The 17,332-nt window shown below is 40.8% G+C and overlaps 1 protein-coding gene across 3 annotated transcripts; it reads left to right on the top strand.

Annotated features, from left to right (window-relative positions):
* The first annotated feature begins 681 nt into the window (after window positions 1-681).
* zbtb44 (zinc finger and BTB domain containing 44) lies at window positions 682-16,108 on the top strand. Of its 3 annotated transcripts, none has more exons than XM_076734948.1 (6): window positions 682-1,022; window positions 3,300-4,406; window positions 5,453-5,537; window positions 6,025-6,176; window positions 8,848-8,931; window positions 12,026-16,108. In XM_076734948.1, the coding sequence occupies exons 2-6, from the start codon at window positions 3,338-3,340 to the stop codon at window positions 12,049-12,051; spliced, it is 1,416 nt and encodes a 471-aa protein (XP_076591063.1). In that variant the 5' UTR covers window positions 682-1,022; window positions 3,300-3,337; the 3' UTR covers window positions 12,052-16,108. The 3 variants fall into 3 exon arrangements, with proteins under 3 accessions (XP_076591063.1, XP_076591061.1, XP_076591062.1); XM_076734946.1 differs by having other exon boundaries at window positions 706-1,022; window positions 8,848-9,148; window positions 12,026-16,107; XM_076734947.1 differs by having other exon boundaries at window positions 743-853; window positions 8,848-9,148; window positions 12,026-15,110.
* The last annotated feature ends 1,224 nt before the right edge of the window (window positions 16,109-17,332 follow it).

The raw sequence follows: 17,332 nt of genomic DNA, 5'->3' as shown, positions 1-17,332 counted from the left end.
TTGGAATAGTCACAACATCCCAACATATTTATAAAATACAACGTATTAGACTTGGTCAGGGATAGAAATCTACTTCCATTGCTCTTCCTGGTGTTTTCACTTTCTATCAAACTTAATCAAGATGGTGAAAGTCTTTCTACGGCTGGCATAAAGAAATATAAAATAGGAGCAATGGTTGTATGACATGGTTCAAAGAGTGAATATTTTAAAGTAAAGCATCACGATATCTCCATTCTACTGGTGAATATTATCTAGCAGCCATTGTATAGTGTTTACCTTAAAGGCAGGTAATAATTACTTTAATAGTTAAATGAAAATAAGAAGAAATTACTGTTGACAAAAAGAAACATTAAGAAATAAAAAATATGACAATTTTTACAGCAACAGCAAACAGCCATATTAGATGAGATACAGAACAACAAAATAAACAATAAGTGAGAAAATTAAAAAAAAAAAAAAAAAAAATGATTTGAGGTAGGTGATAATACTTCCCAAAATTCAGAACACATTACAGAAATAGAAGAGTGTGATAAAGAAATGTATTTTCAACACATATCAGATTTGAGCATGTTATTATTAGGTGAACTGGTCAGTGAAGGCCACACAAAGTGCCTGTGAATTGTCATAAACAGTGGGAATCCTGAGCCGTGTGTGAGCTGTGCTGAACATGTTGCTAAATGTGAGACTTCCTGCTTCTCACTGTACAGTACAGTGAGCGATGCGCGTTGCATTGTGGGGATACAAATACAGCGCAGAAAGGACAGCGGGGAGCACAAAGGAATGAAAACAGCGCCTCGAAAACTTTTAACTCCAGCCTGTTGTGATGTGACTTCATGTGAGCGTTAATTAAACTGTGAGTTTGGGCGGCTGGCAGGCTGACAACCGCCTGAGACGCGCAGGGAATGTGAGTGATCGGAGTGAAGCGGCAGGGTGCACCGCTGTCTCCGACTATCGCTGCTTTTTGTCAGCTGAGCTGTTTGCATCCCGAGGCCCAGCCGTTATCAGGGGCCTCATCCCAGAAGGTAAATTCCCTTCGCACAGTCTGTCTGATAACGGAAACCCCGCGATGTACGCCTCAAATCGGCTAAATTGTTGTCTGCGCATTGTTAAAGGCAAAGGAACAAACTAAGAGCACTGTGTTGTGTCGGCTAGCGCTAGCTAGGTAGCTAACGACAGTTGGCTAATGTGCAGCAGCTGCGTCGACGTATCCAGGGTTATCCACGGTCAAACCGGAAAATGTGGCTAGTTGTGCTTCAAAATAAATGGGGTAAATGGAGTGACTTATTTTTGCTGCTAGCTGAAAAGTTTGTTTTGTGCGTTGCAATGTTTGAATGTGTGTATAAATAAATTGGAAAGGAAAATATAACCTTAATTATAATATAGTACACGAACACAACTTTTTCTGAAAGAAACAGTACGGGTCGCTCGGTAGACGTTGACAAGTGATGGGTAAAATGTTCGTATTTCAAACTTGAATACCACACAAAGTGTTGGAAATAATGAAAAACTTAATATGTGTAGTCGTTTAAAAAAATCTTTATGCAATGGACGAAGACCATATTCGTTTCAAATAAAGTAACGAAGTAAAAAGTATGACAGTATGGTCACTTGGGTTTTATTTCGACAGTAACTCGGATGTACATTTCATCTCGTGGTGGACTTGACAAATCAGCTTTACACCGTTAGCTAGTGTTGGCTAAACTGTGATGGTTGTTGCAAACATGTTTATCAAACACCTTGTTCATTAGATAGTTATCCCTATGCTTTCTATACAAAGCCTTTCTGCGTCCTAGCTGCGCTCTGGCTCTCATTCTCCTGCTGTCTGTTTCAGCCCAGCGCTTGTGGTCAGTTGCTAGTACGTGATGTAAACAGAGTAAAAGTACCAGGTGGAATGCTACGCCTCCTCCTCCCTATCGCCATCATGAATATGTTGTGGTGAATTTGAGAAGCTTTTTCTCCTGTTTTGCGGACTCTTAGACACACAGTCATAGATTAATGAGTTGATCTACAAGTATATAGAATATAACTAATAACTTGTGGCCCTGTGATTTCTTAAAATGGCTTATTTTGTCTGACCCAAAGAAGAAAACAAAGCAAAGCTGTGTGGTTAAGTGAAACAGAAAAGGATCAACAAATCCTCACATATTATCCTTAATGAACATATCATCTAAATAGTTATTGTATTATCTTCTCACTATCAAGCCTACAGTTATTGCTTTACAGCGAGAGGAGATAAATTTAATCATGTATTTGGACAACCACATAGCCTTTAAGATGTAAGATTCTAGTATTAAGGATTAATTATCTAGTTGTTAGACAGTTAGTAAAAATGTTTTCTAAATATCAGCTGATTTAATATGTATGCATCATTGCTCTTTCAAGTCCATGTACTCTTCATGAACATGCCTTTTTTGTCAGGAAGAACTTTGATAGAGATCATGTAGCTGAATCATTGTCCTCCAGGAGATATTTCAGCCTTGAGAAAACCCTGTGGTGAAATTAACGCTCTTTTCTTGTAGCCCTGCTTGCTGGTGCAGGCTAGACACTCTCCTGTTGCCCCTCCACAGCCCAGGTCTATAATTCATTTAGCATTTACTGCGCCAACATAGCCCAAGAGTATTTTCCTTTGGTGTGTGTGTGTGTGTGTGTGTGTGTGTAAAGGGGCGCATGCTCTCCCTGCGAGAGCCCCTTTGCTTGAGCTTTTGTTTGATGGAAAATCTCATGCCTCAGAGAATCCACATGTCTCGCAGACAGCTGCTGAGCATCCTGTAGTGCACTGGCCTCCACATGGGTCTGGCTCGCATCGCTGCGCATCTGCTTTGATTGTTGTTACATAACTTGGAATTTTGTCCGCTGTGCTCCTTACCCTGCCTTCACCCCCACTTACCTTGCCTTCCCTCATAGAGCACCTTAGTATTTCTCTCTATATATCCCACTGCCGTCCATAATGCGCTTGCCTTTTTTTTTTCATCTCGTCTCATTTTCTCCTTGTGCTTATTAATTTCTAATCGAGTGGTTCAGGGAGGGTCCACTGTGACATCTGTTATTTGACACCTGATTCTTTAACTGCTAGGGCTGGATTTTGTCGTTATCATTATTCACACATTTATATGCTATATACAAAAAGTAATGGTGTAAAGTACTTGACTGTAAAGAAAAACAAAGTGTACCAAAAATTGATCTAATTTCTTTGTTTTCCTACCAGAAATGGACTCCTCAGATGTACGTTGTATGGTTTAGCTTTTGCAAACTGAAGTGAAGTGGGGGTTTTTTTGTGTTTTTTTTCAAACTCTCTGCAGGACACATTTCCTGTGCACAGTAAGAAACTGACTCCAATATGGGGGTCAAAACCTTCACCCACAGCTCGACCTCCCACAGCCAGGAGATGCTGGAGAAGCTCAATGCTTTACGCAATGAGGGTCATTTATGTGATGTCACCATCCGGGTCCAAGACAAACTCTTCCTGGCCCACAAAGTGGTCCTGGCCTGCTGCAGTGAATTCTTCCGCTCCAAACTGGTGGGCCGGCCAGAGGAGGAGGACAAGTTTGTGTTGGATCTTCATCACGTAACCGTCAGTGGCTTTGCTCCCCTGTTGGAATATGCCTACACTTCTACCTTGTCCATTAGCACGGAGAATATCATCGATGTTCTGGCAGCAGCAAGTTACATGCAGATGTTTGCTGTGGCTAGCACATGTTCAGAGTTCATGAAGTCGAGTATTCTGTGGAGCCCGGGTAACAACAACAACAACAACAATAACATGACAACAGATAAACCACATGAATCAGCACCAGAAAGCGCCTCATCAAACTGTGCCCTGACGCCATTGGATGGCAGTGTGTCACCTGTTTCATCTGACTGCAGCGTGATGGAGAGGAACGTTCCTATATGCCGCGAATCACGACGGAAACGCAAAAGCTTTGTCACGATGGCATCGCCCGAGAGTCCACTCAAATGCACTACACAGATGGTCACCACCTCCCCTCAGATCCCCAACCCATCCCCTTCATTCTCAGACAGCACAGCCCAGCCAGTGGAGTCCTCCCTGGCCTTCCCATGGACTTTCCCATTCGGTATCGACCGGAGGTTCCACTCTGACAAATCAAAGCTCCCAGAGAGCCCTCGGTGTTTAGAGCAGGGCACTCCAGGGACCTCAGAGGTGGTAGTTGGCCGGCGGCTCAGTGACTTCCTCACCTGTGAGAGCTCTAAAGTGGTTTCGTCGCCCGTGGCTGCAGAGGAGGAAGATGTGAGAGTGAAGGTGGAGCGTCTCAGTGATGAGGAGGTCCAAGAGGCGTCCTCGCAGCCAGTCAGTGCCTCCCAGAGCTCGCTGAGTGACCAGCAGACAGTGCCAGGGAGTGAGCAGGTCCAGGAGGAGCTCCTCATCAGTCCACAGTCCTCCTCTATAGGTGGGTCTATTCTCCTTTACTGTTTCTAAAACCAGAAATACAAGAACAGTAGCGTCAAGAACTAATTAAACACTGTTTGTCTGCTCTATTGCAAGCCATGAACATGAGCAGGTCCAGCTAACTAGCTTAGTATCTACTAGTGCACATTGAAGTTGTGCTCAAGCACTTAAACCATATGCTTAAATTTAGTATCCTCTACGAACGAGTTGGGTTTAATATCTGCAGCGATAAATGCTGCTACAACATTCATTATTGCTTTGCCATGGACCAAAGAAGTTTCATATACATGCCTACTACCTGCAGGAGTAACCTATAGAACCCTCTAAAGGTAGGGGGCATGTTATTAGTTAACTACCTGATTTTGTGGCCTGTACCTGTACATTATTAACATTTTCTTTTCTGATTCCACATATCAGAGTTTAGAGTAACATTGGCAGCTTTGTCCTTTACTTGAGGTGGGGAAATTTACACTCCATCAACTCCACATTGATTGTGTTGAATGGTGTTATTTTTGCCAAACGTATTGGTTATTCCTCATTGTTGCATCTGTTTTTCTCGTTAAATTGAAGTATACTGTTAAAAAATATGAACTTTCAGTGTAAAGATTCTAAAGATTCTCTAGTATGCATCCAAACCATCCAAGACTTATGTCAGAATGGATAACACAAATTACATTATTAGAAATAATACTAGTGCTAACTACTTCTGCCCTGCTGCCAACCCACCTACAACATTTTTATTTGTATTGGTCTCAGTGGAAAGTTTTATTGTCCGGTGGCCCAAATACAGTTTGAACGGCTTTCCTACACTGCCATAAATAAAAAGAAACTGGAAACACTCATCATTTTTTCCTAAACTGCTGAATAGCACAGTGAATTGGAATCCAGCAGCATCAATCCTTAAACATGGCATCAGTCCTCAAAGACCTACAGTCCTGTATTAGTCCACCTCCATGACCCAAGATGACATGCACTAGACTTTATTGTGTAGTCAGAAATTAAATAGACAGCTACCATGTGAGTAATTCTTTATCTTCCTGTTCCCAGGGTCGATGGATGAGGGAGTGTCTGAGGGTTTGCCGTCAATGCAGAGCACTTCTAACACTGGAGGACATGCAGAAGATGATGAAAGGTATCATGATTTGTTACAGCTTGCGGCAAGGCAAGTCATAAGCAGTAAAGAATATATAGACACAAACCTCATAACAAGGTGTCTGAGCCACACCTGTTGAGCTAATAAATTTGGACGTCATGCTGAAATGTCACAGACATGATGCACTATAATATAAAGAACTGTAAAAGCCAGGAACATTCGTGATACATTTTCCCTGCTGGCGAACTGGAAATCTCTGAACGTCAAACGGCAGGCTGTCTGACACATACCACTATCATCACTAACAATTCAGTGTTAATGTTCTGAAACGCAGGTTTTTTTTCATACACCAGTTACTTGACATAATTCACTGTGTCCCTTATTTTCCCTCCAAACTTACAGGCTATTCTTTTTGTGCAAAGATTGCTCTGGAAAAGTTACTTTGTGGACATTGTTCACAAGTATTTGTTCAGCTTCCTTTTTCAATCTAAGTGAAATTGGATGTTGATGTTTCTTTATGTTTCAGGTTAGAAGGCATTCAGTACCCATACCACCTCTATATCAGCCCCTCAGCCAGGCCTGGTACCAATGGCCCCGACAGGCCCTTCCAATGCCCAACCTGCGGAGTCAGATTCACACGCATTCAAAACCTGAAGCAGCACATGCTCATACACTCCGGTACGTGAAATGGGCACAGTGAAAACTGAAGCTTTGAGTATTGATCTTTTCATGTTTTGCTGTATGACAACATTTATTCACAGTTGATGTAATGAAGCTTTTTGACACTGATCAACAGAAACACAGACTCAGATGTTAGAAGTGATTGATCTGTTTGGTCTATCAGACAGGTCTAGTGCAAGGTCCGAAAACAGCTGGCTGCTACAGGGATGTTTTGGAGCACTCTAAGCATTCGGGTGTGATTTGGGTGTGAGCGATTAATGTAGCCGTCATTCATTTTCAGACATGTAGTCTTCAGCCACGTTGATGCTGAGTCAGTCACTCATCACTTTAGGAACAGACTACACAAAGGTCCCTCTGGAGGCACTAAAAGCTTTATACAACTTTTTACACATAAGCGCTTGTACTCCCCAACACCTGGAAGCACTTTAATGTAGAAAATTGGTGGAGTTTCCTTTTGAAGTGCATTATAGTGAAGGTTTTAGGGAGTTTTAGAAATGTATGAATTAGAAATTTGTAGGTGAATTTGTAAATATTTGTTTTCAAATTGACATGAAAGATTCTTTTATATGTTTATTAGTGTAAAAAAAGCCAAATTTAATCCACTGTGAGTCAATGTTTTAAAAAAAAGTTAAAGGAGAAAAATCTCCAAGGGGTGAAAACCATTTATAGACTGTGTCTTATATTTGAGGAAATTCACAGGAAGGTTTTGAAAGCATGCCTTTTATACGATGTGTTGGATGTTCTGTCGTCGCTTATTTTTAGATCATGTGGAAATTGTACAGTTACCATGTTGGCATTCTTTACTCATATTACAACACTGTTGGATTCAACCTTGCATTTGAAAGGTTTGGTGACATCACAAGTTAAGTGAGGTTGTGAAGCAATGCCATTAGCAGGTTTTGTAACCTAGCAAATATCCTGGGATAGAAAAGGTGCAAAGTCAGAACCTTTCAGATACACTTCTTAGCTTTGTACTTTGGTGTCTTGTTATTCCCTTGGAAGTGTTCAAAAATGTTAACATGTGAAAACACTCAGTTACAATTGAGTTTGACAGTATTTCAGTCATCTAAAATATCTACAGCCAATAAGAAAAAGTAAATAACACAAATAAACAACAGAGATGTCAGGAGTATGGTGGCGTTTCTGCAGCAATAACACGACAGCAGCAGTTCCTGCTTTGGTCTGACTGCAGTGAGAGGCTGCTTGAACACTGGGGGGAAGGACTTGCCCTCCAGTCTGTTTTTGTCTCATTCTGATGATCCACACATTCAGGTGATGTCATCGTGCTCTAAATGACATGTTTGAAGTGTTTCATCAGAGAAACCCAGCTTCAGTAGAACAATGTCAGCATTGTTTTCACCCGATGCACTAATCTTTGCCCATTTTCAACTAACCAGGAAGCCTTAATGCTCCCATACAGTGGATCTAAATGTCATGGCCATTCAGATGGCAGTGATGCAACATGGGCTTGACTAACCTACCTTACGGGGCTAAGTCACCTAGCATGCTACAGGTGATAGACGACATGCGGTGAACTGGTAAAGGTTTCTGGGTAAAACTCATGCTCTAGAATTTAGACTTCACTGTCCCAGAGGGACATCTGTTTTCACAGCCTGTTTAACACAGAAACACACAGCAGCATACAGATAAAGACAACACACAGAGTCTCCATAAATACTTGGCCATTCATACCCCTGAACGCTCAGCATTGTCAGTGAGGCAGTTTGTTCAGGGCTGCAGTGGCAGAGGGAACAAACCTCCTGCTGAAGCCAGCTCTCCTCCATTTTACGGCCCTGTGCGTCTGTACCGCTGGCACTAATGTGAAATGATGAATGCGGGGCTGATCAGTGTCATTTGCTATTGTGAGTGCTAGGTGTGTGATGGCTCTGTTGTTCATGAGTTTGGGTGAGAGAAGGTCAATGATATTAGAGGGAGTTAACATGGTGAAGAGGCAGGGGGAACAGCAAATCAAGATGAGTTTTGTGATGCTGATCGTTGGGTACACAGGAAGTACTGAACCAAGGGAGTGGCTTGCTGACTGTCCTATACCCAACGGTTTGGGATGATTACATGCACAGTGACAGCACTTATGGAAAGCCTATAAAAGATGTAAATATGTGTTTTGCCTTTCTAAATATAATGTGCAGAAGAATCCTTTTGATTCCCTCATTGAGGCTGTTTTGGTGGGTAGTTTGTGGGAGAAAAAAATTCTTGGAGCTAAACTTCAAAGATTGATATTCAAAGAAATAAACTTTTCCAGATAGATCACATGTCCCCTGTTAAGTGAAAAGACCACCTACGTATTTCGTTCCTTGTCTTAACAAGTCCAAAAAGATTTGATAACAGATTCATTAGCTTGGAGTTGAACAAATATGTGTTTATCTACATTTTTGAAATGGGTATAAAAATGAACTGGATTCCACCAAAACTCTACGTAGAGAGTTTTTATTATCAGTAGTAGCAATAGTTTCTGATGGAAATCCAGATAAAGTATTAATGAATAGCAGGTTGCTGTGTTTTCCTAAAACTTGTATATAGCTTAGTGATGAATGGATGATGGCATTCTGGGAAACTGATTTGAAAACAGTACAGGCTGACATTGACCCCCAGTACCCGTGTGATGCTATTGTGCAGCTCAGCTGAACTTTGGCTTTTTCTTCCTTCTCAGGCATTAAGCCTTTCCAGTGTGACCGCTGTGGGAAAAAGTTCACACGGGCCTACTCCCTAAAGATGCATCGGCTGAAGCACGAAGGTAAACGCTGTTTCCGGTGCCAGATTTGTAGCGCCACATTCACGTCCTTCGGTGAATATAAGCACCACATGAGGGTCTCCCGACACATAATCCGCAAGCCGCGGATTTACGAGTGCAAAACGTGCGGGGCCATGTTCACCAACTCTGGCAATTTAATTGTACACCTGAGGAGTCTGAACCATGAGGCATCCGAACTAGCAAACTACTTCCAGAGCAGGTGAGGAGTCCGGGGGCGCTGACCCCCCTCATTTACTCAGATCTCACCTGGATCAGAAATACCTTCAGTTTAGATTCTAATACCTGAGGTTCATTTGATCATTTTTCCTGTCATGACTTTGCTTTGGTTGTGTAGAATTGTTTTTGAGATGTTTGCAATTGATTTGAATGCCCAGATCAAGTGCACCTGAAGTATTTGACTGTATTTATTGGGGAGGGGGGTTTGATTTCACTTGTTTAAGAAAATAGTTTGACATTTTTGGGAAATATTCCGATTTGTTTTCCTCCCTGGAGCTAGATGAAAAGATCGATACCACTGAGTTTGTTTTGTAGATATGTAGCTGGAGTCAGCAGCCTGTTATCCTAGCTTAGCATAAAGACTGGAAACAACTAGTCTGCCTGCATCCAAAGGAATCAAATCAGCCTACCAGTACTTCTAAAGCTCACAGTACAGAAATCAGTTAATCAGTACATAAATGGCAAAGTAAAAAAAAACACAACTTTACTGTTTAACTGGGGGTTGTGAGCTGGACTGTTTCTTGGTTGGGACCAGTTATGCTAAGATAAACTTACTGGTTGCTGGCCATATCTTCATATTTACCTTACAGGTATGAGAGTGGTAGCACTCTTCTCATCTAACTCTTGGGAAGAAAGTGAATTTGAAAGTGTATTTCCCAAAATGTTGAACTATTCCTTTAACATTCAGCATTTAGAGAAGATGGCAAATACCTCAAGTTCATGTCAGCTCTGTGTAGTGACAAAATTCCATGAGGTGTGAGAATGAAGTGGGTAATCACGTATACAAAACTACCAATGTTAGAACCTTCAGCTTTGCTTAAGAGAAAGAAATGCTTTTCTAAGTGTGTTGAAATGTTTGGTCATACAATAGCTGCAAAACACAACTTAAATCATTTCTGTTTGTTTCTATATGAATGGATTTTCCTTCACCACATACAGTGGGTTGTTTGTCTTTATCAGCACCTCAGCCCACAAAGCCTCGTGAAAGTCAGGACACAGTGTCTTTAGAAAGTCGAGGAGTGTTTTTATTTCCCAGACTTTTCCACTTCTTAATCAACTCAAGCCCTCACAGGTCGGCAGGACTCAAACGGGCCATTGACTCCTCAAAGGTTTTATAGTAGAAGGTCTACGCCTGAGATCATAACAGTGTGGAAAATTCTCTGGCAATCCAGTCAGACTCTTAACTCCCATCCTCAGTCTTCACATAAAAAGATATGTTAACTACTCTGTATTTTTTTCAAAGCTGCTGATTTTGCAGACCAGTGTCAGATTCGGCTGTCATCTGTGCCACAGAGGCCACTTACACTCAACCTTAACTGTTTATTCTGGATCCTGAGCTCTAACTCCAAGTGTTTGATAGTCTGTACATGCTGAGCTGCATGACTGGGACCTGTAATTTATAAATCTAGTTGACAATCAAGGTCACAGTGGGCACACACACGTTTTAAAGGCCCTCTGTCAAGAGTCAAGTGGGACCGAGCTAGACTGGGAATGAATCATTTTAGAGAGAGTTGAGGCAACACTCATCTTTGTGTTGACTTGCACACATTTTTGTACATCCATGCACATTATTCTAATTAGGCATTATCATATTGGCCATTTGTATTGACATATCTTCTGCTCACTAAATATACTGGCAACATATGAAGGAAATATCCACCATAACACACTAATTACACTTAAGCCATCACAAAAAGTTGTTCCCAATGCAGCTCAGATTTCTGAGTTAATTTTGTTGTTTGTCTAATCAATCTGTGCCCACAGGTCAAATGTAGATAACCGACGGAAGGCTGGAAAAAGCATGCATGTAATTGCTTCTCAAGTGCAGTGTGCTAGAAGATGAATTAGTTTTTAAATAAACTTTATTTTCCCGTATTCACAAAATAATTGTTACTTAATCACAAGGAAATGGTCTGACTATATGGGCCAGCCATATTCTGTAACCACGAGGAAACACATTTTGAGATCATGGAATATTTCTTTATCTATTCACAAACGAAACAGTTAAGATGTACTGAAACCTCAAGACAACACAGTGTCCCTGAGATCATGGGAAAAAATATAAAAAACCTCTTACGCCATGTTCTGTCTGGCCTTCCACTGATGTAATATGACATAACATTCGAGATGAGGTTTATAGCCAAAATAAATCAGCTATGTAAAATCCCAGCAGTCGTGGAGCTTTTATGTGAGCTTCCTAGACCTGCATTTTTTGGCACATAATGAGCAGTGATACAGGGAAAAATTCTATCAAATACCATTATTGGTTACAGCAGTAGCCTCTATAGACCAGAATACAATGCAGGCACAAGACAGTTTGTGTTTTTTCGTGTGTTGTATGTACCTCTGAGTGAACACATTACAACCTTTTTCTTCTGGGAAATGTTTTGAAATTCATTGTTTGATCCCCCAGATATACTGTATTTAATTTGGAAAAAAGTCTCCTTCTGTTCAGTTCTGTTTCAGCATTGTTTAGCCAAAAAATATTAAATGTCTAAACCCAGTTTATCTGAACTTGTTCCCAGGTCAAAGGCCTGTCTGTCTACCAAATGTCATGGCCTTCAGTTCATATATTCTTCAGGGTAGCCTGCTAACAGACAAGCAGGCAGGCAGGATAACAGGGATGCCAACATAACCTTGCTGGTGGAGGCAGTTCTTCCTTAAAGACACTGAACATCACAGTTTGACAGTATTTTTGTCCTGTCTGCTGATCAGCTCTAGTCATCAGTGCTCCATGTGTATGAAGGATTGTTTCTCAAACTCACCTCTTTTAAATTGTCAGCATGTGTAGTTTAAACCTTTGTGACAGTGTTGCAGCTGATGGAACGTTGAGCTCCTCTCATTGTCTTCGTCTTTGCAGTGATTTCCTCGTGCCCGACTACCTGAGCCAGGTACAGGAGGAGGAGGAGGCGTTGGGAGTCCAGTATGAGCTAGAGGAGTCCCAACATCACCCCGTCTACCCGGGCAGCACCTCCACCTCCACCACCACTGCGGCCTCATCCTCCTCCTCAGTCCAGATGCCCGTCATCTCCCAGGTCTCCTCCTCTACCCAGAATTGTGAGAATTCCTCTGGCTTCCTTTCACCCGAGCCCCTGGATCCCCTGGAAGCCCCAGCCTCCCTCAAGATGAACGCCGATGAGACGGCGGTCATGACCGAGGAGACCAAGATGGACAACAGTGTAGGAGGCAGCTCCCCAGAGGTGCTTGAAGAAGAGCAGCCACAGCAGCATGCCCAGGCCAAGGAGCTGGCTTCCATTACCATAGAGTGATTCAAGCCTTCTACTTGCCCATCACGTCTTATTTTGCAGTCATGTCATATGGGAATATCTGTTGAAACGCCTTGGCGGCTAAAAGGGGACAACTTGGACATGGACACATGTTGAAACCTCATCATGTGAAGCTTTCGAGACGCGGTGATTGAAGTTTCCTGAAGACTTCAGTTGCCTTGATGTTTTTCCACACACAACACAGATGCCCTTATTTGAGTTCATGTTTTACACTGAGCCAAATCCAGCAAAAGAAAAGATCATTTTCTTTGTTTTCTCTGCAATGATCGTATCATTTCCCTAACCTTAACCGAGGCAAGTTCCTTGCTGGTGACATGAGATTATAGTAGGTCATAAAATCTGGGTTTAGTCCACCACCACACCTGAATTTCAAAGTAGTATTTATTAAATGAACAGTAATGCTTAGGAGAGGTTTTTTTTTCCCATATGACGTGAATGCAGCACAAGCTAAAGTCATTTCTGTCTTCGCCTATTTGAGGTTTGTTAAGTACAAGCCTTGCCCTACTTTTGGAAAGTGCCTGAGAGTTCCCATTTCAACAAAGCAACGTGTAGAGGAAGAAGAGGTCTTGACTTTGCCAGCAGTGACAAATCAAGTCTTTGCAAACTGAGCTAAATAAATAAAAAAAAACCCCATTGTATTTCATTTGTAGTGATAATGCTAGTTTGTATGGGCTGAGACTGTGTTATTCCTTCAGTGCCGTCGCTATAGGCAAACTGTTAAATGTCAATATTATCTATATTGCAATAGCTTGTACTGTAGTTTTACTATTTGAATGCTGTGTATGTTGGGTATTGTGAAATATGATATGTCAGGTGTGTGTATGTGCATTTCTTTTTATCTATATGAACACCGTACATTTAATTTTTAAATGTTTAAAACTTGAAATTATATTGACAGAGTATTCCCATAAGACATTTGTGCAGTATATAATATTTCTGACCTATTACAAGTTATTTTTTTATTTTTTATGAACACTGTTGTTAAATCAGACCTCCGAACTCTAAACCTAAACCTGGATCAGCACTGACGCATCTTCTGGTCTAAACTCCAACCAAATAAATGACAAGACTGAAATTAATGTAAAAGGAAAAAAATCAAGAGTTACAAGGTTTTGTCACTATTGCAGTGTTATATTCCCAAATGGGCTCTGAGACATGGTAATGTAGCATCCATCCCAGTTGAAGTTTGGCCTGTTTGGCAGTTTTTTTTCAGTTTTTCAGTTCCTGTTCTAAATGTTGATATCTGACACGGCCATCAGGATTTACCTGCAGGTACACTGCTGATGGACTTGGATATTCAGTGACTGTTGGAGTGATGTTTCACTTAGGTACAACATGATTGTCTTTTTCAAAGTTTTATCCTCGTGTGACTTTGTTGGTGATAAACCGAGAACATGATGTTATCCCCAAAGTGTGGATGAACCACCAGCTTTCTGTTTGATTTTTCTGACGTTTTCACAAAGGGAAGAACTTCGTTGTGTAAAGTTCCCTGATTATAATCTAAGAAAATACTGTACATCTGCAACCAAGACAGCAGTAATAAGTAATGCAAAGATTACGATGACTTTCTGTGACGGCCAGTTTTCAGTCAGAACAGAGTACAAGGCCATTCGGTGTTATGCGATAACGTTGCTTTAGAAGCAAAAGGAACATGCTAATGTGTGAATGCAAATACTGTGAGTTCAATCATTCTAAATGATTATTATTATTATATGTTAGGCAAGAGCGTATCCTTCACCTTAAACTGCTAACAGTTTGACAGTTGATGTTACTAATTTCATTTACTTTTGTAATGCTGACTTTGGGTCAAACCTCCAGCTCCTGTTACGTGTGTTGTGCCAACATGGTTGTAATTGTGTCCTTGGACATTGCTGTGCCTGTTTTTTGAGAAGATAATGATACCCATGGTAATAATCCATGAGTTGAATGCTACTGACTGTGACTGGGTATCTTGTTGAGTGAAATCTTTTTATTTTCTGTTACGCCCTGAAAGTAGAGCAAACAGCCAACCTTTAGGATTTCCACAGCAGCATGCAAGACCTCACATACAGGGGTGATTGTAAATGTAAAGATTGATATGGCTGTGATGAGGGCATCAATATTACCCTGTCCTGACCATTAAAATTCGCTGAGAGCTGTCTTAATAAGAGCTTGTGTCAGCCTGTGCCATCCTATCTTTAACTTTTTCAAAGTTGTGCCATTTGCCCTTTTTATCTGGGCACAAATCATGCTTTTTCTGACAGGACCAAATGTTCTCTATCTCATTGGGGATTTGCCATGGCAATCAGTAATTGCACATAAAAGAAAGAGATAATCATTCAAAGTGGTCCATGCTATTTAGCAAAGGGGTCCTGCTGTTTCGCCCCTTAAAACACTGTATGATGTTGTGCATTTAAGAGGCTAGCCTTAGTAAATGGACCTATTAACTCTAGTTGCACAATATCAAAATTAAAAGAAAAATGTTTTCTATTCTCCATTTGTATGTCATGCTTTTCATCTGTTCTCTTCGGTGTCTGTATTCAAACGACTTTTTTATAATGAAATGCTGCTGTTTGTTGAAACGCAAAGTGCCCAAAATATTTTTGTGAACCAATGGTGTGCAATAAATGGACAGGTGTTGTTTTAAAAGTTTTAATTTTGTCTTTGGAATGGTGAATTCTATTTAAAACAAACAAAAAAAAGAAGAATGTATAATTTTGTTTTATTCAAATGTGACTGAAGGTGAATCAAATAGGCAAGGACCCCTTTTGATCTGTGAAACAAAGAACAAAGCTTTGATATCAAACGACCGGTTCTATTCAGCTCCTTTCTGTTTGTTTCTAAAGTTGCATGTTCATATCGTTCTGTGAAGTGGAGAGCATGTCTTCAGTTGGCGATGCATTCTGTCAAGGCCTTATTTGTCAACGACTCCTCATCCAGCGTAGCTTTGATCTGTTGTTCAGCATGCCCTCTTCTTTTCTGTGCGTTATCCCTTTTTATGTGCAATGTTTTCAGATATCTTGATTATATACAGGACATGCCTTTTCAATGTACACTTGATGTTGTATACGTTTTCCAGTCCTTTATTTAAAAGTAGGAAAATCTAAGAAAAAAACATGGTAGCTCTTCATAATGGCATATATATTTTTGGTGACTTTTGTATTATGGTTGCTGTTTCATGGCATCTTTGGATATTCTTGTTAAATGTGAATAGAACAGCTTAGTTTGGGAGTATGGGGGCCTTGGTAGTCTTCACTTTGTGACTGTCTGCAGTGTGTGTATATATATAAATATACAGTATATACACTCATACTATGTTGCATATTCTTTATACTGTAGGCTACTTGATTACAACCTGCTTTGAGACAGATGTTGTATTTTGTGTCTTTGATACTGTATTTAAACTGTAGTTTGGAGAAACTGTACAAAAACATCCCAAATAGTAATGCAACCTGCACATTGTATAGGGAGAACTGACGTTTGTGGTGTTGAGTGTTTTAACTGGATCATATTCCACAGTTGGCTGTTAAAAACTGACAAGACCACTCTGTATTTTAGAGTTTATGGTTGTTCTGAATCTTTGCTAGTGTTCTGGCTTTGCAGTCCTGTTATTAAAAAAAGAGTTGTTTTTGTAAAAGTATGAAATGTAAATAAAAAAACAAAGTCAGAATAAGGCTAGAACTTGTCTGAAGTTGTTTTATGTCACTGTAATAGATCTGAGGTGACTTGAAGTTAATTTAAGCACATTCTGTTTTGGTAATGACCTTTTGAATATACTCCACATCATCACAAAGAAAAGGCTGTTTAGGCTGATTCATCATCACGCCTATAACACCTTTAACATTGTCAGACTCATGATGGACAGTTAAAAAATGATCAGAATCGATGCTGCAGAACCACACATTCTCCCTCCTGGTCAAAGCCTGACACACACGTTATTCAAAATGCCATTTGACGGCTGACAGTTCACTCCGAAACAAGGGGCGTTAAGCTAGTGGTGGCTAATGTAGCCTCAAGGTGCTAGCCTCAAGCAGAGATGAAGAGTGGGCTACAGAGGCCTAGTAAGCAAACGTCTTTATAACTCCTCCACTTCACACAGCTCCCTCTGGATATTCAAAGGGCTTTTATACAGCTGTTTTCACATGTGCAATCACATTCCACCTTGATGTGTAAAATCAATGGAGTTCCACTTTAAGACAGATATGAACCTAGCCAGGTAGCTGATCTGCTGCATTGTAATGAGGCCTTTTGTCTTTGTTAGAAGACCAGGAGAGATTTGAGATGAGGGGACAGAGAGGTGATGACAAAGGTTCCCAGCCAAATTCAGACCAGGACACTGTGATTGTCACAGTCAGCATCGTAGACCCCTGAGCCCACAGGACCACCTACAGTCCTTAAAGTTGTCCATTTGTTGCTGATCAGGCAGCATTTTCACAGATGTTCTGAGGATGTGTACTGGCTCTTAAAGTGGTCAAAACATCATTGTTATGCTGTGAGCATTCAGTATTTTAAGTTCTGCACTCCGTCCAGGCACCAGCCCAACATCATAAAGTCAGAGTACACACAGTTTAGAGTCACATCTGCACTGCTCCTCATCATTATTTCTCGGCTTGCAGTGTTTGTTTTCTTGGATGACCAACACCACATGTCTAGTTCTGGCTCCAAGGTGGCTGTCATCCTTTTTGAGGTGCCAACACATGATCGGTCTGACCTGCACTAATGCTCCATTGAATGCAGAGTTGCGTCAAAACCACAATGTAGCTCACAACATGGATGTATGAACTGTTAAACTCACGATGAAGACATGATTAATTCTTTTCCAATGGAGCTGAAATACTCTTGCCAGAATCTTATCTTAATTCTCATATTTGTAGTAGAAAGAGAATGAATGAGGCAGAGGC

The sequence above is a fragment of the Chaetodon auriga genome, chromosome 7 (genome assembly GCF_051107435.1).
Source record: "Chaetodon auriga isolate fChaAug3 chromosome 7, fChaAug3.hap1, whole genome shotgun sequence".
NCBI classification, from domain to species: Eukaryota; Metazoa; Chordata; class Actinopteri; order Chaetodontiformes; family Chaetodontidae; genus Chaetodon; species Chaetodon auriga.
This window is presented reverse-complemented; position numbering and strand designations above follow the sequence as displayed.